This window comes from Sphaerodactylus townsendi, linkage group LG03 (genome assembly GCF_021028975.2).
Source record: "Sphaerodactylus townsendi isolate TG3544 linkage group LG03, MPM_Stown_v2.3, whole genome shotgun sequence".
Classification (NCBI taxonomy): domain Eukaryota; kingdom Metazoa; phylum Chordata; class Lepidosauria; order Squamata; family Sphaerodactylidae; genus Sphaerodactylus; species Sphaerodactylus townsendi.
In genome coordinates this window covers 62279522-62301496 of record NC_059427.1, presented here as the reverse complement: position 1 = coordinate 62301496, position 21975 = coordinate 62279522, and the positions used below count along the sequence as shown (strand labels likewise).

At 40.8% G+C, this 21975-nt stretch overlaps 1 protein-coding gene across 1 annotated transcript in view; it reads left to right on the top strand.

Moving 5' to 3' along the window:
• Positions 1 to 21975, top strand: part of ATP2B2 (ATPase plasma membrane Ca2+ transporting 2) — a 325928-nt gene that overhangs the window by 202523 nt on the left and 101430 nt on the right. Inside the window, exons 6-8 of the mRNA XM_048487339.1 lie at positions 13092 to 13217; positions 15672 to 15704; positions 17918 to 18013. Of these exons, the coding sequence (XP_048343296.1) occupies positions 13092 to 13217; positions 15672 to 15704; positions 17918 to 18013 (255 nt within the window). The remainder of the gene's footprint in view (positions 1 to 13091; positions 13218 to 15671; positions 15705 to 17917; positions 18014 to 21975) is intronic.

Here is a 21975-nt window from a genome sequence, read left to right as displayed (position 1 = left end):
GGACCAAACTTCACCAAACCTGGGTGTTATCAGTAAGAGACTCTCCTGATGATATCTCCCAGGTTTGGTGAAGTTTGGTTCAGGGGGTCCAAAGTTATCGACCCTCAAAGGTGTAGCCTTATCTCCTATTAGCTCCCATTGGAAACAATGGGGGATGGGGCACCCCCTTTGGGAGTCCATAACTTTGGACTCCCAGAACCAAACCTCACCAAACCTGGGTGATAGCATCAGGAGAGTCTCCCAAAACATCCCTGAAATTTTGGTGCTGCTAGCCTAAAAACTGCGCCCTCTGCAGGCCAAAGAAAAACACTGAAAATACAAAAAATCCCACAAACGAACCTGCAGTTTTTGCGCCCCCCACAGGGCTGCGCCCAGGGCAACTGCCCACTTTGCCCTATGGGAGGAACGCCTCTGAGGCTGAGAGAATGTCTGTCTGGTCCCAGATTTCATAGCAGAGTGGGGAACTGAACTAATCTCTTCCAGGTTCTAGTCCACCATGTTAACTATACCATGCTGAAAAGTAGCACCAATCAGAACACAAATTCTTAGGTTGATGGCTCATTAGGCTATCTCAGTACAAAGTAATTTCATATGTTCAGTGCAAACCTACCATGAGGAGCTGTTGATAAATAAAATGGCTTTCTCTGCCTGCAAAAACAACAGCAAGTGGGTGACACACCAAAGATGGCCCTTCTTTTTTACTCCACTCACAAAAAACAAAAACTCAAAGGCTGGATTTGGTTCATCACATATGACACTTGTTTGCTGATGATGTTGTGACACTGTGTAGATGCTGCTGCTAATCTCAATATTGTAATGAGTGAGATGAACAATGGTCTCTCTTGTCTTTCTATAATAACCATTGTTGATTGATTCATTAACCGTAACTAATATTCTATACCAGGATTGAACCATAATTTAGAATCCTGGTTACTGGAAAGAAAGAACCTCTGATGTATAATGGTGCCCACAATTGGACCTCAGAACAAGTTAGGGCTTGGGTCCCACTTAGAATTTCTGCACATTCAAGGAGGGAAGTGATTTTGTCCTATTCCTTACTCCTGTGGGAGACCTTTGATTCCTTCCCCAAGCTATTCCTTGAAATCCCTAAGCTCCAAGAAATGGCATGAGGGTTTTAAGGCTGTTGTGAGTGTAGGATATAACACGCCCATCCATGTCAAGTTTAAAACTTCTCGATGGCATGAAAGCGCAGAGATAGATCAAAGATTTCCAGAATCAGAAAGTCTTCAGTCGTGCCTGATGTACAAGAAGAAGAGTTTGTGAGCCTAATAATAAATCAGATTTGCTAGTCAAATGAAGGAAATTATGTGATGGATGAGTTTACACATTTGTTGTGGACTGCCTCTATTTCCTAACCCTAATAATGATGCGGCTGGCCTCTAGCCGGGCCAGGGCCTTTATGGCCCTGGCCCCAGCCTGTGGAATTCTCTTTCTCTAGCACCGTGGTGGCGAACCTTTGGCACTCCAGATGTTATAGACTACAATTCCCATCAGCCCCTGCCAGCATGGCCAATTGGCGAGCTCTGCAGGGCCTGCAAAACTGAGCTGTTCCACTGAGCTTTTGAGGGGGCTGGCCGCTGAGTTACCGCCTCTCTTTGATGCCCATGTACCATCTGTTTATTTTTGGCAATTTGCCACCCCCCCCCACCCCAGGGTTAGGACTGGATGTCATCCACCAAATTGTTGGTGGGTTGTACTGTTGCTACTATTTTAACTGGATTTTATAAATTTTAATGATGTTTTTCGTCTTTTGTGTACTGTTTGTTGTTTTCCTGTCAGACTTGTACACCATTCTGAGCCCTTCAGGGATAGAGCAGTCTATTAAATCGAATAAATAATAATGAATAATAATAATAAGTCCCTGGTTATATTTTGTTTCCTTTGGAAAATGCCTTGTTGCAGTGTTGTTAGTGTAAGTTGATATAATTCTTCAAGCTTCATCCTTCTCTGACTGTAATCAAGCAAAGCAAAGCCTTTATTGGCATACATAGAACAACAGCAACAAAACACAGCAAACATAAAAATTTTAAAAGGCAAAAAGGATAACCTCAGATATATACATATTGTTACTGGCTCTGAATTATTTCCATAACAAAACTTGCAACCTCTTCACAAAAAACAGAATCAGAATTATTCAACAAGAGAAATAATCTAATCGAATCTGTTAACTCAGATTGGAAGAGAGGGTGTAGATTGACATATTTAGATCTAATTTTAGCAAATTTAGTGCAATGTAATAGCTGGTGAGCCAATGTTTCAACTACCTTAGAATTACAGCTACACAACCTTTTAGATTTTTTCCAGGTTATTAAACCTGCCATGTAGTAAGGCAGATGGCATAACATTGAATCTAGCAATTGTGAAGGCTCTCCTTGAGAAGGGGTTAGTTAGAAAATATTAGTGGGCCATATGACCCTGCTCAAATGGAATTAAAAATTGTGTGGGAGAGCAAGTTCTTTTAGCTGCTAGATACAGTTCTGCAAATTCCCAATCTAAGAGACGATCTTTGAGTAGTTTGTATGCTTCTGAGCAGGAAAGAGAGTAGAGTGATTCGAGAGACAAACTGATAGATACAATTTTATTTTCAATCAGAGAAAACCAGGGGTTAGCCTGTGTGTCTGGGAGTATTAAGGAAACAAGGGAATGTTCAGATGGAAGATAATGAAGATGCAGCCGAAATCTAAAAGCTCTAAGCCAGGCTTTAAGTTCCAAGGAATTTTGCCCAAGTTCCAAACATAGGGCTGCGTAGGGGACACAGTTAGGTAATCCCATAATTTTATGGAAAAATATGGATTGGAGAGAATTGAGTGAATGGTTGACAGCCTGTATCCAGATTGGAGCCCCATAAAGTAATTGGGATTCAATCTTCGCATTAAAAATCTTTAATGCGGCAGGAATAAAAGAGTGCCCTCTGCTATAGAAAAAATGGAGGATTCCAGAAGTACTAGATGATGACTGGGTAAGTATTGCTTTTTTATGGGGGATCCATGAGAGATTGTGTGAAAAAGAAGGCCAAGGTATTTAAAACGATTGACCTGTTCGAGAGGGGCATTGTTTATTTTCCAGTCATATTTCTTCAAAGATCTAGTAAAAACCATTATCTTGGTCTTCTCATAGTTTATTGTTAGTCTATTGGAGTCACAATAGTCTGCAAAGCGCTTCATAAACCGCCTTAATCCAACTCTGGACCGAGAAAGTAGAACAGAATCATCTGCATAGAGCAGAATTGATATATGATGTGAAGACAGCTTGGGAGCATGAAAATTAGAACCAACCAGCAGTGGCGTTCCTAGGCAAACTGGCGCCCTGGGCAAAACCTAAGTTTGATGCCCCCCCAGATCAGCCTGGCCACAGCACTCACCCTTCACGGGCAGCTGAGTTTGCATCACAGCCCTTTCATTGCCTCGGCAACTGCAGCAGCGACCAGCCGGGAACAGGACGTTTCCCTGCGAGGGAGAGCGCAGCGTTGCTTTCGTTTTCCCCCATGGGATGTGCCCGCCCTGCTCTTGCTCAGCGGCTCCGACACACGGCTGTTTGCCTTAACTGGGTCACTCAGCAGCACCCGTGGAAACGACACCCCCCCCATCACTGGGCAATCACTGGGCAATCACCAGCAACGTCACCAAATATCCCCCAAGCAAGAGCAAGAGTACTCGGACGTTCCAAGGGAGCTCCCACAATTCATGCATTTGGTCGAAGCCACTTTGGAATTGCTCTTGCTTGGGGGATATTTGGTGACATTGCTGGTGGTTGCCCAGTGATCAAAGGAGGGAGGAGGGTAAGTGTTGTTTCCATGGGTGCTGCTGAGTGACCCAGTTAAGGCAAATGGTCGCGTATCGGAGCCTCTGAGCAAGAGCAGGGCGGGCGCATCCCATGGGGGAAAACGAAAACAACGCTGCGCTCTCCCTCGCAGGGAAACGTCCTGTTCCAGGTTGGTCGCTGCTGCAGTTGCTGAGGCATTGACAGGGCTGTGATGCAAACCAAGTAAGCATTTCAAGAGGCAGGCAAGCGCCACCCACCTCCCCAGGCCAACGGTTTTCCAGGCTTCAATGTCCGAGCACTACGACCGGGACCAGAAAGAACCCCGGGGCACATCTGGGTAGTTAGCATCAGACGCTACATACGGAAGAGGGATGGCCAATCCACCATCGGCTCTGGCTTAACCCTTTCTCCTCCGTGACAGCATTTACAAAAGTATAATTTAAGAGTTCTGAGGGCATCTCCGCAGCTGCTGGCCTGAGGCCTCAAGTTGCATGATCCTGCAGCCTTTGGAAGGACCAAGGCTTGGGTGGGAAGAAGCGAGGGGGCCCCAGACAGCAGCCCGGCTGCGGCACTCACCCTTCCTGGTCAGGTCGGCACACACAGCATAGCTGAGCTCAGACTTAGCCCTTACCCGAATTGCTCAGGTGACGACGGGCGGGCTGCCCCCCTCTCCATCGCATGACTCGTCAGCGACAGCCAGCCAGCCAAGGCAGGGGCTGGGCAGGGAAGATAGCGGCGGGATCAGCCTTTCAGGGCCACGCTCACAGCTCGGGGCTCGCTGAACTTTGGATGTGGCGCGCTGCCGTGGGGGCGGAGCTTTCCCCCTCGTCTGGCCTCTAAGCAAGCTGCTGCGTATGCGTGTGGGTGGGGCCACTGCACAACCCGGGAACTGCGCAGGCTTGCAGCGCAGCTGAGCTTAGCCTCAGCCTACCCAAATCAATCGGGTGATGGGCGGGCTGCCCTCTGCATCGCGTGACTCCTCGGCCAAGGCAGGGGCTGGGCAGGGAAGATAGCGGGGGAGTCAGGGCCACGCTCACAGCTCGCTGAACTTTGGAGGTGCCATGGAGGCGGAGCTCTCCCCCCTCCTCTGAGTCTGACCTGTGCGGCTGCTTGGGTGGCTTGTGTGGGCCGGGCTGACCACCGTCAGGAATGGGCGGGGCTTCTGCTCAGGAATTGTGATGCCCCCACGTGACCCACAATTCCTACGCCCAAGGCAGCTGCCCACTTTGCCCAATGGGCGGTCCGCCTCTGCCAACCAGGGTTGAAGGGAGATCACTCAAATAAAGGTTAAAGAGAGTAGGGGCCAGCACACAGCCCTGTTTAACCCCTTTGATGGAGTGGTTCTGGCTGTAATGAGTTTTCCAGCCTGTGTGGCCATGATCTGGTAGTTTTTGCTCTAACGCATCTGTGGCTGGCATCTTCAGAGGCACGTGAGCTTTTATTTGCAGTCTGAGATGGTACATCTTAATTTGCAGGGGATTATGACCTGCTGCTGCATTCCCCTTTCCAGTGTTGCCAATGTTTGTGATGCGGGGGGGGGGGGGGGGGAAGTTGAGGGATAGCATCTGGGAAAGGATGTAACTTTTGGGCTAAGCAGTAAGAATCACCCCAAACTATGTTTTTACTATGAAAATTTGGGGGGATTCCTATGCATTGTCTGGAAGTAGTCTCGCTTCCAGATCAGCTGTGAACCTCCTTTACCCAAAAATCTCATTGGGAGTTATGGGGTGAGTTTTGCAGTGCCAGGCAGAACACAGACCTCAGTTCACCACTTTCCTAAGACTTAGACCTGAAGCAAATTTGGTGCTTGATTTGATCCAAATCTGTACCAAAACCAACATTCACCTGAAATAAAGATAGATTGGTCTGTTTAGAAGCAAAGAGACCTTGTGGTCATGCAATCTTTATTAGTTTTCTAGAATAAAAAAGCAGCTATATTAAGGAATCAGGTCAGTCACTGCCTGGAGAAAAACAACTCAGACTCACTCTTGGTTTTCTGGCAGTAGATGTTCCAGTAGGCACTTCTTGCTAAACAGAAAGAGCATAAGAGCAAGCTTCCAGTGTAAGAGGCTCTGCGTTCTTTTGATTTCACAGAACACTGAGATAATGTTTGCTTGAATACACCCTCGATTTTAATGTTTCTAGGTAGTGGTTTTGTTGCACTGAACATTTTACTTGTATATGATATTTGGAGGTAGAAATTTATGTTTACTTGTTAATTGTGGCTGCTGCTTAGGACCACACAAACTGGAATTGTTAATTTCCCCTCTGCTTTCATATTCCTGCTCTCCATTTTAGCAAACAGTTGTGGAAATCACAGGTTTTCTATGTGACACAAATGTGTATAAAGTGTCTAATTGATAGCCGAAGGGTTGCAGTGTGGCCTGGCCCCAAATGTGTAAACGTATGTGATGTACCACAGCTACCAGGACAGGAGCCTCTAAACTTCTTGAGAGGTGGTAAACTCCTCCTCTCTGGCAGTCTTCAGACAGCAGCTGGATGAAAACTTTTCAGGGATGCTTTAGGCTGATGCTGCATTGAGCAGACAGTTGGACTAGATGGCCTGTATAGCCCCTTACTGCCTGTATAGCCCCTTACTGCCTGTATAGCCCCTTACTGTCCAGATCTAAATTATAGTAAGGGATCATCGATACCTGGTATTTTAGGACAACTCTGCAATACTTTCTCTTTCCTGACATTCTGATATGATCTCCCAATCCCAAACCTAGTTGCTAATTCTCTGGAAGTATTTTTTTTCTTATAAAGCAGACAATTTGGTAGAAGGCATCAATTAGCTGTGTGGCTGGGAGATATCTGGCTGCACTCTCTTCGCTTGATGATTCTGCCCCAACCCATCCTTCAGTTTTGGCTGGGCCCCAAAATCATTAATGTTGCCCCTGCTTCTATGGCAGATGTCCCAATATCTTCATTCTATTTCTGGGCTTGATTTACATCCAGGGATATGATGGAGCACATAGAGTGCTGCAGTCGGAGGGCTGGGAAGTTTGTTTCCACAAGCATTACTCTATTTGTGTTAGATAGGATCTAAGTCACCATCTGGTTGAAATGAGCTGTATTTGTGAAGGGAAAAAATGATCCCAGCCACTGAAAAGTTTTAGAAGATATATGAGTATGCTTGATCTGTTACAAAGAAACTGAGCTCTGTTGTATGCTAATGTGCACTAACCCCCTGTGATTCTTATCTACTAGAATGTCACAAGTTTAATTTTTTGGTAATTCTGACCCTGTGTCATGAGTCAGTCCCAGTACAGTGGTGATGCATCTGAGGAAGAGCTAATGAGGGAGAAAGCAGCCCTGCCAGCAAGAATAGACTAAGGAACAGGAGGAAGCATTGATAGAAGCTCTTCAGCCTTGCAGGCCTTTCCTGCCTCCCAGTCAAACACCAGCTGTGAGGTAACTCAGGCCTTTAGTTCTCCAGACTCACCTGCAGAATGATGGCAGTGACTGAGGAGTGAATTGCAAATTATGAGATGCATCTCCAGGCTTTTGCAGAAATGACACTTGCTTGAAAACAGTGAATCATCACAGGATGAAAGCTAGTCTGCCCAATCAGCTACAAAAGGATGCTGGTTCACAGGCAAACTGTGCATGCCTTGCTGTTGTGCTGACACTTATCTGACTCTCTTCATGAAATCCTAACCTTTGCACCACACCTGTGAGACTTTGCTACTTGGCTTATTCTGAACCCCAAGCCTCCTGGCAAACAGACTGGACTGCACTTTCAAGATACAGTGCTCTCCCTGGGCATGACTACTTCCTGGGCCCAGGCACTGAAACCTGATCCTGGAGCTTGGTAATCAAAGGGCTCACTATATGTGGCCTTTATGGATTTTCAGGAATCAACTATGGGCCAAGCTGGGAAATACCTCTGTAGAAATTCTGACTGTTGTGGCTTATTGGAACACTGTATGAACCTTCTTCTGCTTGTATGCAATGTAGTGATTCCAGCCAGCTCTCTAGATTTCTTCTACTGTGGAGATGAGTTCGTCATGGATGTATATTAGCCCCAATATTGTTTAACCTCTATTTGACAAATCTTTTGGTCAAACTGAAATCATCTTGGTATCATTCTCCAGTTTTTGTGAATGTTAATATTCTCATACTTCTATATGTGGATGATATAATACTACTTACCTGTACTCCCATTGTTCTCAGGCGCCTTTTGAAATCTTTCCCCCAATATTGTATTGACTGGAATTTGACCATTAATTATTGCAAGTCTAAAGTCATGCTTTGTACTAAACATTCAAAACCACCAATATATAGCTGGAAAATAAATGGCCAGAAACTGGAGCAAGTTGAACAGTGTTGATATCTTTGTATACACTTTTGATACAATTTATCCTGAAAACAACATATTAGTTGTACAGTAAATGCAATGTTAGATACTTTTTTCGCTAAGGGAGGTCAATCTATTCCTGTGACATTATCTGTATTTAATTCTAAGGTGGGAGATCAGGTATTATATGGTGCACCAATTTGGATCTCTGACTGTCATAATGTGTTAGAGATTCTCTCTGCCAGATTTTACCAAAGAATCACAGGAGCCCCACATTGTGTGATGGGAACGGTACTGAGAGCTGAGTTTGGTGAAAGATCTCTGGAGGCAAGGGAAGGGCATCTGTTTTTAACCTTTGGTTAAAGATAATTTTTGTACCTCCAGGGATGAGAGAGCTGTCTTTACTGAGAATGCATACTTACCAATCATCATAGCAGAAATTGGTAACTTCTCGATTGATGGGGATAGGGATTTCCCCCAATGACATTGACAGCCCAAGTATGTCCTTTGTTAGAAGAATGTTTCTAAGGCATTTATCTGCCCTAGAGGAGTTCAGTACTAGAACAATGGCTTGTAGAGTTTGCTCACCTTTATACTTGCATACCGTAACCAACATCCAGAGTATATAGATTTATTGATGGTTTCCAAATATCATGGAGCTTTTATCCTAGCTCGTTTAAATGCTGTTCTGACAGCAGAATTGCATGGACAGTACTGAAAGATCCCTTTCTCTGGCAGAATATGTAGTTGTGATCCAGAGGGTATTGGAACTTTGCTTCATTGTTTACTGGATTGCCTGAAATTTAATAAAGAACTTTGTTCCTCTCTTCTTTTTAAAGGATCTGGCTGGTTTTTTTAGCCCAGGGAAAAGTGCAGTTCATTCTGGAAGGAAGAGATTTTCAAACCATATTGGCTGTTGCAAAATTCTATATGTAATTAAGTTTAACAGGTAGATCAAATTGGAATAAGGGTGTTTAGCTACCTGTTAGGGAGATTTTGTTTTGTAGAGGTGGATATATTTATATATAACAATGAAGTTAATGTTCAGTGAGGTTACTTAGGTATATACAGAAGACTGACTCATTGGGGGAAGAGAACAGAAATTCCTTTCCACCTGAAAGCAGTCAATAAAATAAATAAATTCCCTCCTTTTGTTCTGCCTTTGCTCCGTCCTACCCATCCATCCAATTGCCTATTTTCTCCTTTTGCAATCCTCCCAATTACTGAATTTCCCTCTTCCCCATCTTTCCAATTGCCGGATTTTGTTCTCCATCACTCCACTCTCCTAAACACTGAGTTTATCTTTCTTTCATTTTCTTCCTTCCTTTTCCTTTCTTGTTTTCTCTCTCCGTCTAATCCCTGCTTTTTTTCCTTTAAACCTTTGCACACACCAACATGAGTCACTAGGCAATCCAAGATGTCATCTGGATTCATTTTCCTCCTAAAGGTTAGTTTCCTTCAGTACTAAATCATTTTTAAAATATTTCATATTTTTGTGCAAACAGATTATTTTATGTTTGCAAAAAATATATCCTAGCTCTGGGCATCCCTTCCTTTTCAGATTTTTTTAAAATTCCTGAATTAAGAGAAATATGCTGTCCTTTACATCTTTCACATTAATAAAGTCAGTCATTTATATGTACTCCATGTACATAAGTCCTGCATGTAAGAGGGGTCTCATGGTATTTGTCTAGTGCTTTTAGTTTATATGTCTCAGTATGATGGAATTGTTTGGGGCTTTTTAAAAAGTGAACAGAAGTAGAAGAAACTATGTTCGTAAGCACAATACATTATTAATGGATGCATTAAAAATGTACACCTCAGTTTAGTATCGTTAAACAGTGTGCTATTTCTAAAATTAGCTATGTATGCTTTAAGGCTGGATACAATATCAGAAAATATCTTTGCACTACTTGAGACAAGGACTTACTATAGAGGCATTAAAGTATGTTGTTTGGCATAAATTAAATATGGGTTGAAAATTACAGTAAACTTCTATAATATATGAATGCATGTGTTTTCTTGGTGAGTTCAGCAGGACTTATTTCCAAGTGAGTACACATGAAATTTAGGCAGCCTAATACAGAGCCACTGTCCACTGGCAGATTTGCCTCTTCTCCAGAGTAAGCACCCCAAGGAGGGCAAATCAACCAGCACAGGCCCATGCTGCCACCCTAGGTAGATTCACGTTCTCAATGGGACAAGGCAATTAAAATAACTGAATTCGGATTAAACCCATTTGGTGAAGCCCTCTGCTCCTGCCAGAGTAATGCATGAGTATGGCAAAAGTACATCTATCAGGGTAAACAGAAGGAAATGCACTTCTGTAAAAACTGCCCAATGTTTGTAGTCTTGCTGAATGTTGCATTGTGAGGGACTATGCAAATGTCCTTGAAACATATTGCAGGAAAACAGAGAATCCCTTCATTGCTAAGATACTGATAACCGAAGCATATCTTTCTGTTAACTATTGCAGTGCTGTGATAGCAGCATCTTTGTCAGTTCTGGTGTTGCCATATGAATTATTTGCTGTTGGAAAGTTTTTTTGCCCCTCTTCCTGCTTCCCTGCAGCATTGGGGTGCCTTTACAAACTTCTCAGTATTTCAACAGCTTTTCTGCAATCTTTCTTGAACATACTTTGTTCCACAGTTTTGGGAAAGATTGAAGAAAGCGTTGGTTAGAGGTTAAAAATTGGCTTTTCCTGTTTCCACCTATACAGCAGCCATTTGCACCATTTCCTCTCCCTACTGCAAACAATATTCATTTTTATTTTTAATCAATTATTTTATTAGCATCATATTGATATGCCATTACACCAAAATGTGTATCAGGTTCTCTGAATTCTCAACTTCCATTTTTTAAAAAGTAAATCTTTAACACTACAATCCTAAGAATGGACATAGACTGGAGTTACTCTGTATAGGTCTGCACTGTAGGCCCTTTCTTTGCAGAGATATATGGGGAGAGCATATCTCCACAATGAAATAGGCTAGAGCAGGGGTCTGCAACCTGTGGCTCTCCAGATGTTCATGGACTACAATTCCCATCAGCCTCTGCCAGCATAGCCAATTGGCCATACTGGCAGGGGCTGATGGGATTAGTAGTCCATGAGCATCTGGAGAGCCGCAGGTTGCAGACCCCTGGGCTAGAGCAACAACATAATAATGTAGTACAGCTTTAGAATATATGTGTCTGATCTTTAACAAATTATTGGAAAAACTACAATAAGTGATCAAACATCTTTAACTTGTTCTGTTTTCTTTTTTTAATTAAAGTTTTATTTTATACATATCGACAACATATACAGAGAAAGAAAAAGTCAAAATCTGGTCTCCCCCACCGTAATAATAATAAAAGAAATCCCTGCACATATATATGGTGACGTCCAGCTACCTCACTGTGGATTAGAACACGAATCTAGTTCTGTGCTTATGGTTAATATCTGCAATTTATCACTTTTAGTCCTTCTTATAAAACTACTTTAGTCCAATAAGCTGTTTTCATTTAAATCTCGAATCCTGACATTATTTCTCTATTTGTATATGTTTTCAATAAGTAGTCCACAAAGGATTTCCAATCTTTAAGGAAATTGTCCATATTCTTGTCCCTTACAATCGTCATCAGTCTTGCCATCTCTGCATATTCTGTGACTTTCAAAATCCAGTCTTGTTTTGTTGGAATTTTGTTGTTCCTCCATTTGCATATAAAATCCTTGCTGCAATTGTCATATACATAAAAAGTGTTCTGTATTGATCAGGAATACCCTCCCCCATCAACCCCAACAAAAATGCCTCAGGTTTTTTCCAATTGTTATTTTCATAATCTTTTGCATAATTTGTTCTGTTTTCTACATGCTCATATTGAATATTCAATTAGCCTAATCAATCAGAAAGTAATGCAGCATTCATAATCAACTTGTGGCTGCCTGTTTCCTTTACTTATTATAATATTTATTTTTTATGTGATGAAGTTGATGGGAAGTGTCATCAAGTCACAGCTGATCTATGGCAACCCCATAGGGTTTTCAAGGCAAGAGATGTTTGTAGGTGGTTTGCCATTGCCTGTCTCCATGGGGCCTGAGAGAGTTCTGAGAGAACTGTGACTAGTCCAGGCTCACCCAGCAGGAGGAGTGGGGAATCCGACTCAGTTCTCCAGAGTCTGCCAGTTTTAACCACTATACCATGCTGGCTTTCGTCTCTTACCGAGCACATACATAATATTCAAATCAGTCCACATACATTGTATCAGCATTCCTTGGAACACATTTACAGTTAATAGTGTTGCCTGATGGCTGAGGAATAGTGGTTTGTTTCAGGACACCTAGGCTGCATGGGTCCATCACATTATACCCGAGTTAAGCATAATAGTTGAATCCTGGCTGCCTGACTAACCCTGAAGAGTAGGAGAGCTGTGAACTGAGATTCTTGACCAGCATTACACTCCAGTTTGAGAATCCTGGTGTATAGTAAACTTCATAGTCATTATGTCAGAATGTTGAACTTCCCACTTGTTTAGTTGCCTCAAGTCACAGCTGCAGAGTGAGGTGGGGTGAGGGGAGCCTTGCTGTTCCTGCTACACTTGGCTCTTACTGGAAGCAGTCAAACCAGGATTTCCAAACAGAGTTGGATTCGTTATTATTATATATTTGTTTATTTTGTTATTCATCACACTATCGTTCATTCAACAGTCTGCGGTTTATTATGGTATCTAAATGCTTCCATGTGGATCGATGTCTGAGATTAGATTTGAAATATGGATTTCTTGGCTCACAGCTTGTGTTATCAGTCTGAAAAGGCAGGCCTCAAACAATTTGGCATTTTTCCACGGTCTTATTGATTTCCATAATCTTAAGCAATACTTAATTTAAGATTAGATCATAGCTTTAGCGTAGTAGTTTATCACACACAACTATTCTTTTTAATTCTTTTAACCACTTTTTAAGTCTTTTTAAATAAAATACAAATTACTAATTACTTAAATGTAAATGTTTGTATTTTAAACCTTATAGGTACCCATGTTATGGAAGGCTCAGGAAGAATGATTGTTACTGCTGTGGGAGTTAATTCTCAAACAGGGATCATCTTCACTCTACTAGGTGCTGGTGGAGAAGAGGAGGAGAAAAAGGATAAGAAAGGTACAAGTCTGACATTTCTACATCTTCCCTTATGTATCTGAACTGATCATGTATGTACGTGTGTTACTTTCACAAAAAGCACTTGAATTTAAGCCAATTCAGTTCCACCCACTTACAAGTTCTGGCCTGGGAGCACCACAGCTTCTCTGAGTCAAATTGTATCCGATATTTCAAACCGTTTACAGCTTTGTAAAAAGAGAAAGAAAGTGTCCAAATCAGCTTCACTCTAACCACTTTAGTTGAACTCTTTTGTGAAATCATATTGTCATTTTATCTCAGATTCTTGGCATATTCTAGCTTTTATACATCGTAACACTTCTTAAAATTGTTCCCTATTTTGTCCTTCACCAGTTATATTTAAGCAGAGTCATTCTGCTTAAACTAGCCAGTAAATAATACTCATTAAGGGTTTGCTGATGTAATAAACAGTACCATTCCAGTGAACTGAATGGTAATGTCTAATTTTGTAGTTTACATAGGACTTTGTACACACTGGGTTGGATTCCACAGTGCCCCTCTACTGAAAAATATAATCACCTCTAGAGGAAAGACTCCTCATATAGAGTAAGGCAGTCTTAGGATATAACCCACTGTCTACCGGTCATCTGCATGAAGATGTTTACTATGAGAAATATTTATTGACTGGAAAGCAGTTTTGGTAACAGATAGCTACTATGCTAGGAACCCAAATCTTTTTAGTTTTTAGCAATATTAAATGACAAACTCGGGGGGGGGGGAGGGGGAGAGACCTTCCTAGATTACAAGCACTGGAGAACCAATTGTAGGCTTCTGTTTAAGGTTTATATCAATATTTTTTTCAATGTAGTTGATTCAGGCCATCTTCCTGTATCTCCCATTTAAATTTATGGAAAGTTTGTTTCCCTTATTAAAACATACTTCACTAGGACAAGAATGGCTTACAAATTTTTAAAACTTATTTCTTTACCTTTGCACAAAATCTACTTTCTTTTTTTGTATATGGTACTTAACGTGAACCTTGGTAAGATACAATCTTCTTTGGTTTCAGTCCAGAGTAGAATGTAATGCATCACATTGGTGTACTTAGATCTGCTTAGAGCCCTTCATGCTCTAAAGGTCATGTTAGAAATCTGAAGGAGCTTCAGGAAGCCTTTCATGTCCTAAGTTAAATCTTTTATCTCAGGTAGGAGTCTCCATATATCTTTTTTCTGCCTCCACTGAGATGGCTGCCTTCCCACCACCCAGTCCTCTGCGGATTGCCCTAGGTAGGAGATGTTTGGAAATCTCTGCCTAAAACCCGAGAAAGAAACTACCAGTCAGACAGTGCCAACCTAGATGAACCAATAGCCTGACTTGGTATATTGCACTTCTATAGTGCATACACAATTAAATGCAGATTTGTTATAATCATGTATAAAATTGTTAAATTCACAGAGTATTTATCTCCTCACATGAAATTGTATCAAACCTGTGTGCATACTTCAGTACTGCAGGCAAGTTTACTGTGTAGTTTTTCACAGTGTGACTCTCAATAGCATCTGTCCCATTCTGTCCCATTTTTCTCCCAGCCACCCTCATTTTCAAGGCTTTTAATGTAGAGAGTATAAAAAAAGAATGGCCATATATATATAGTCAGTCTTAGTTTTCTATAGAACATTTCATCTGATTTTAGAGATGAGAAATTGATTTTTTTGCAATATTTTCTCCATTTGTCCATATATATTGAACTTTAGGTTTGAGTGAAGCTGTTGAAGTTTCACTCAGGCTACTGTTCTGTTTCTTGCTTACAAATGACACCAATATGATTGGGGATTAAAATATTGGATATCAGCTGTGGGTGACTCAAAGCATTATAGTTACTGTTAATTTCATTGAAGCAGGTATTGTGTGGAATAAGAAACCACTAACTAGCTATTTTTAGACAGTCACTGTCTACAGTTTGTTCCTGTTTTTAACCATGCAAATATATCCTCTTTCTTGAAATGATAGTCAGTTCCTTCCTCCTCCATTTTTTAATTAAAAAAGAGATAATCTGGCTGTTTTGAGCTATCAACTGTGAAATAAAAAGGGGCTGCATTTGTCATATAACTGTCATAAGATATCATGACACATCCAACAAAGCATCTAACAAAATGCTTTCAAAAATTTCTGCTGCACAGTCATTCTAGTAAGTCTCCTGTGGTTTAAGGCAAGCTTCATGGAGCTGCAGTTTCCTGAGCCTTGTTGCAGTGCATGTTCTGGTCCTTTCAGCAGGGCTTATGCAGGATTCCCTTGTGAGGTGCAGTGATGCAGATAGTGATTAGCAGCAATGCTCATTGAATGATGTTCCTGAGTTATTGGCACCAGCGTCATACCTTTATTGTTTACATGCTTGACGCTTTCTGAAGCCCTGCCAGTTGTATATGTTTGCATGTTGGCCTACTCTCAGTGTATGCCTTTCTCCCTCATTAATGTTTTGTAAAAATCATTATGCAGGTATGAAAAGGGAGGATGGACATCAGCTTCCAGGTAGAGTAAGAAAGGAAAGGCTGAAGCTTTTATCTGAGGTTCTCCTGCAAATGGTGGTGCAAACTAGACCTGAGTGAATGATCAGAAAACAAAATGAGCTTGTATCTAGTATAATTACTATTGGACTGTGTGTGACCCCTTTCTGTGTGGTCATTCTGTCTCTATTGTTTTAAATCCTTCAGAACTGTACATTTCAAGTTTTGTTGGAAAGTTACAGTATGTCATTTATATTTTAATACATCCTGTAACAATTAGAATGAATGTCCAAACGTACACTGAAAATCTGTTTAAATAAACAGGGTAGCATCATTATAATTCCTTTTGTGCTACAGGGAATTTGAAATTTGCAACAAATTGACCTGGATTCAAATAGCTACTTGAGGCATGTCCAAGGTCCTGAGCAAATGCAGAGAGATTTTAAAAACTTTTTCCTTTGAATTCCTACGTGTTTCAAAATTGGTTTTTGATATAGTGGGTGGTGGTGGTGAAAAATCATGTTTAATGTCCCATGCAGCACTTAGTAGTTGTACAAATCTTTGGATTTGGATTAGCTGTACAAATTATACCTATTTTTTTCCTTTTGTAACATCTTAGATATCCAGTGGATAGTATAGATTTAACAACTTTCTAAAAATTTGCTTGGACTATCAACTGAAATTCAGAACTGGTTTGCATTGGTCTGAGTGCTGCCATGAACTCTGTCCCCCCATCTTGTTTGCTATAAACCCAAACAGATGGAAGAATCATATGCATTGACATGTTTTCTTACTCATGAGAAACATGCATACCAGCTAAGGGTCTCAGTTAGACCTTTTCTGCACAAGCCAATAAAAGCAAGAGAAAGGTGGGTTATATGAACCCACCCTTGCCCAGTCCCTTCACGCTGCTGGCTGTCCCGTGGAAAGGTGTGTGGCTTTTTCCTCCCCTGCCCGCCTGCAACCACTGGGCCATAATTTGGCCTTTTCCCCTGCATGGTTCCACAGATGGGAACAAGGGAAGGGGTTTTCAAGAATCGCGTTATGTGCAATTCTCATGTTTTAACGTGGCCCAAAGCCACAGCTGCGAACCACGTTAAAACAAAAAAATCGCACATTACACAATTCTTGAAAAACCTGGGTTGGTTGGGAAAATCCAGAGCAGATCCATGTTAGTATCGGGATCCATGCAAAGTTTCCCCCCATCCGGGTTTTTTTAACAGGTGTTATCCTGGTTTGGGCCGTGCGGAAATGGTCTTAGTTAAACCGTGTCAGTTTGGAGCAGAGGTCAGCAAAATGTGCTAATTTTACCCAAACCAAAGTTCCAAAATCTGAAGACACCCCTCCTCCCCCGCCAATTGTTTGGAATATTCAGCTCAAAATCAGCTTGAAATGTTTTGTGTTTCAAAAATTAGTAAACAACAAAAAAGAAAACTACTTCAGATCTGTTATTCATTGTGAACTGTTCACTCAGCTCTGGCACAAATCTGCTTAATCAATCATCACAAAATCTGCCAGGAATTTTGCTTTCTCCTGGTGTGAAGGAACTTCTTGACTGACCTATCCGCTTTCATGAGAAAAAGTGCTGACAATTAACACTGTGATTTTCTTTTCTTTTCTGTTACCATTTAAAGAAAAACAGCATATTGGTTATAAAACGTATTTTGTAGAACTTGAACTAAATGTATTGAAGAGAGCAAAATGTGGTGTAGTTATGTTGTTGGGTTTCCCAAGATGCACTTACGTGTAACATTAAAAAATATGCTTTATTCTTTTCAAAACGAATGAATCAATGCATATGTAAAGTAGTTCCATTCAAAGAATAGTAATATATGGATTATTTTAACAAACTGATGGTGTTTGGAAATGCAGCTGCTTAAACTTCATTTTTTTCCTAAAACCTATTTAAAACAACAAGAGAATAAGAATGCCTGCATAGAGGAGCACAGATTTAGAAGTACATAGTACTGTGTAAAGTCAGTTCTCACCAACTCTGTTAACTCTGTTAAATGTCTTTCACATTTCCTTTTATAATATTTTATGTATGAGTTTTTGTTTCCCACTTTTTGTCATTCTGGTAATATTCATTTTTAGACATTCTGTTGCTTACTTTAAAACAATTTTCAGAGAGAACTCCCCCAAAAGCAACATTAGTCCATAAATGTTATTGTTTCTGTCATGTGAAATTGTTCATATTATTATGATTTATCCTTTTTTCTTTTATTCATTATTACTCAGTAGATTCTTCCCATCCTTCCTTCCACCCTCCTTCAACTGCAGATGGGGCAGCAGGTGCAAATGCCACTGATAATGCAAATGCCAGCTTAGTCAATGGTACGTTAAGAACACCTAGCTTGTTTTTATTTGATGGATTTCTCTCCTAACTATATAAGCTTCCCTATTTCTCTTATGAACTGCACAATTGTTGTATGTGCATGTGATTACCCTGTGAGAGCTCTTATTGTACTGCAGCTTATAAGAGGCGCCACAAATCCCACTAGCAAGTCAAATCACTGCTTCTTGTTGAAGCAAAAATGTGGAGAAAACAAGCAGGATTAAGAATTTAAAAATATAGTTGATTTAAACTGTCTTAAGCATCTTCAAGTTTATTAAGTTAAATCCGTTTATCCCCTACACACTCACGAGGATTTTAGCGTCAAACTGTTGCTGCCATGCTTTTTCATGTATCTTTCAAAGAAAGCATGATTTTGAATGTTGTTTTTCATTCTACTCTTCTAGTGTGGCACTCTCATAAGCATTCATGGTTTCCATGTAGCTTTGGGAAACAATCTTGGGGTCAGGAATCTGGCTTAAAAACAACCAGTATCATCGTCATGCTGGTGTGCTGCTTTCGCACAATTTTTTCCCGGTCAGCACTAAGCAAAGCAGCAGATTTACATTAAACAGCAAATGTTTCCATGTCCTCTTGTGCATGTGCTTGGATATGGATTCATACATTTCCAAATTATGTTGTTTTGAAACATTGGATATGTCTTAGGCCAGTTTCTTCACTCCATTTCTTAGCATGCCCATTCTATAAAATGTCTCTTGAGGAGATACATTTGTACTGTATGTATATGGGTGACCTTTAGCTCATGTTTGGATAGGACATGTGCTTTTTAAAGTACTATAAAATCTGTTACATTACTTTTCATGCTTTTAGGATCTATGTAATTCTTCATTTTGGGCACCATTAATCGTGATAAAATATGCATGCTACATAATTCTTATCCTACCTATAATACACACACATATACAATTGAACCCTCTCCCCCAACTCTGTAATGTTGTATTTTCTGGATGAAGGCTGACATGCTTGTGGATGTTTCCTATTCATCAGAATAACAGTCTTATCTACCATTCTTACACATGGATACTTTGGGAGAGCTTTTCTGCACAAGCCCCATTGGAATGAATGGGAACCATATAAGAGCACAGGGTGTTCTTTCACAGCTTCAGTTTGTTGCAATGGGGCTTCTGCAAGAGAACTCCCTAGTGGATGAGGATCCTCTGGGAACAATGACAATGTAGAGAAAATTCAAAAGAAGGAGGTAAGAAAGATACCTGACCCGGGGGGACGGAGGGGGCAATCTCAACTTTACGCCAGAAGTCAAATAACCACTTTGATTTACACAAGTGATTTACTGTGAAGGTTTTAAATTTTGCCTTTGAACAGCCGACCTATAAGTCATGTCACAAATTCCTTTTGAAATTTCCTATAACTTAAAAAGCAGTATTGCCATGAGACAAGAGGGTTGATTTTTGAGGCAAACAAGTCTAAACTGCTATTAGGCTCACAGAACCTGTTTTGTGGTTGATGGAATCCTGGCCAATAATAATAAACTATTTCTAATTAGCCCATGTCATCAGTATACCACAACCTTACTCCTACCCCTTCTGAATCATATGGTTATCTGAATCTTTAGAAATTTCCAAGATCACAAATACACACATGCACACACACCACAAACCAAATCAGTCTCTCTCTATATGGGCTGCATGTCTTGAAACTGGTCTGGAAGAGCACACTGTCCTAATGTGCACAAAGTCCCTTATAAACAAAGAATGCAATCTTGATAAGGTACTTTCATTATATATTTAAAAAAGCCTGGTCTTGATCCAGAGAAGCTTCTCAATATGTCTTTGTTTTATGGGTTTTGTAAAAAAAATCATTACTAGGACTTTAAAGGAGATGTGTGTCTCAGTTCTTTAATGGATCGCAAAATGTTTTAAAGTATTTTAACTTTAGTTCGGCACTGTTTCTGAACAATTAATTTCTGTGTTGGAAATTAGGACTCTGGGGGTTCTAACATGCACTGCAGAGTCATTTCAGTGTTTACAGTGACATACATATTATTTTCAAAATCAAGTGTAGCATGTCATATCCAGTGTACCAGTATAAAACACAACCTCTTTGGCTATTATCATCTTGCTTCTACCTTTTACGTTTTGTTACCTGTATTTTAATAGGTAGCAATTATAAGCAGCAAAAGAATTCTAAGGGGAAAAGCAAGGTGAAGTCTGGAAGGACAGATGAATAAAAGCGGTTAATGGACAGATGTGATGTTGGGGCTGCTGCCACCATCCCTTGCAAAGGAGACTGCATATTATTTTCCCCCTACAAAGTCAAAAGGAAATAGGAATAGGGCTGTGCTGCTTCTGAATACATCTTCCAAATCCAAAATCTCTTCTAGCAGAGATCATTTATCCTACCAGCTTTCTGGAATCAGTCTCACAACTCTCTGGTTGTGGCCTACACCTTACTTAGGAAGTGCTAGATTGGTGTGAGCACAGTCCTTAAGGGAAAAATCCTGAAAGGCCTGGCCTCACAATACATCTGGAACTTTTCCTTGTTATCTGCAATAGTACATTGCATTATTCAGTAGTGGCACTTTGCCTGAACATCTTAGCTGCTATCACTTGCTACTAGAACTGTTTTCCTGATGTTGGAGTTCATTCTCTAATGACAGGCTGCCTGCTGGGCCACAGAATTTCTCCATATAGCTTTCCATGCTCCTTCTGTACTAATAATGAAGTCTGTGACCAGAGCTACTTAGCCTGAGCTGATCATAAGCCTTCCACACCAATCCTATTTCTATTGTGGCCCAGTCAATAAGAAAGATTTATCTTAATATTATTGGTTTAGGTTCTCTTACAGTTGAGTTATAGGCTTAGTTGGTAAGCAGACCATGTCCTTGCAGTATACTGAGTATACATTTTACTGGCAGTCTAAGTTTGATCCATTGAATAAAAGTAATTAATTAACCTGTCCAGATGTGCATGCCAAATCAGTTTTTTAAGCAATCAAGTCTCAAATTAGCATCTATTTTGTTTTACATTTGTAATGTTTCCTTTATTATAGTTAAGGATGGGTCCTTTTATATCACCTCTACATCATAAGAATAAGTATTATCTTGCACACTAGCATCCCATTTCTACTTTTTAATGAAAACTTCAAAGAAATGCCCAATCATTCTGTTGATCAATATGGTGGGAGTGGAGCCAACAGTGCACATAGGAATGGGAATCTCTTCGTTTGTGGTGGACCAGGGAAAATTGCATAGAGATGCTTGATCTCCTGCCAATTTGGCTTACTACTTCTCTCTGCCAGTGGATACCAGACAGCCAATTAATCAATGAGCTGTTCAGCTGTTTGCAGGAACAGCCATCCCAACTGATTCCAAACTGATGAGGGATCATCTGGGTGTTTTATGATCTGATACTGAGAACATTTTACTCTTATCACTTTTGTAATAGGGAGATCAAAACCATTGCTTCTCTTCACACCCAGCTTGTGAGGCAGAGGAATAAACTCCCTCTTTCACAATGCAGAAATTGAAAGCATTGCCTGTATCCTTGCCCAGCTTGGATGGGAGGGAAGAGTTCTCTTTTGTAACTTCTGTGTTTACCTATTCTGGAAGATTATGGAGGACTAGCTGTGAGTTTGCTTTTTCTCTTCTCCAGTTATTTTGCTGAGGTGGTGAATAAGAACTTGACTGACAGCTGATGAGGGAATCAGCTGTCAGTCAGTTCTAACAGGGAGCTGCAAACTTGTTCAGCAGCCGTTTGAGTTGTTTGATGCAATCCAGCGATGTCTCTCATCAGCTCACATTCTGGTAATAAGTGTTGAACCAGGTAAGTTCATCTGCCAAATAGGTTCACTGAGAAATTCATGGCATCCTTAAAATTTCCACAGTCACCCCAACAGGCAGCTCTGAATATCAGCACTAAGATAACTAATATAGACGTCATTGGCCTGAACAGAAACCTGCTAAAATATAAATATCTGAAGTTTG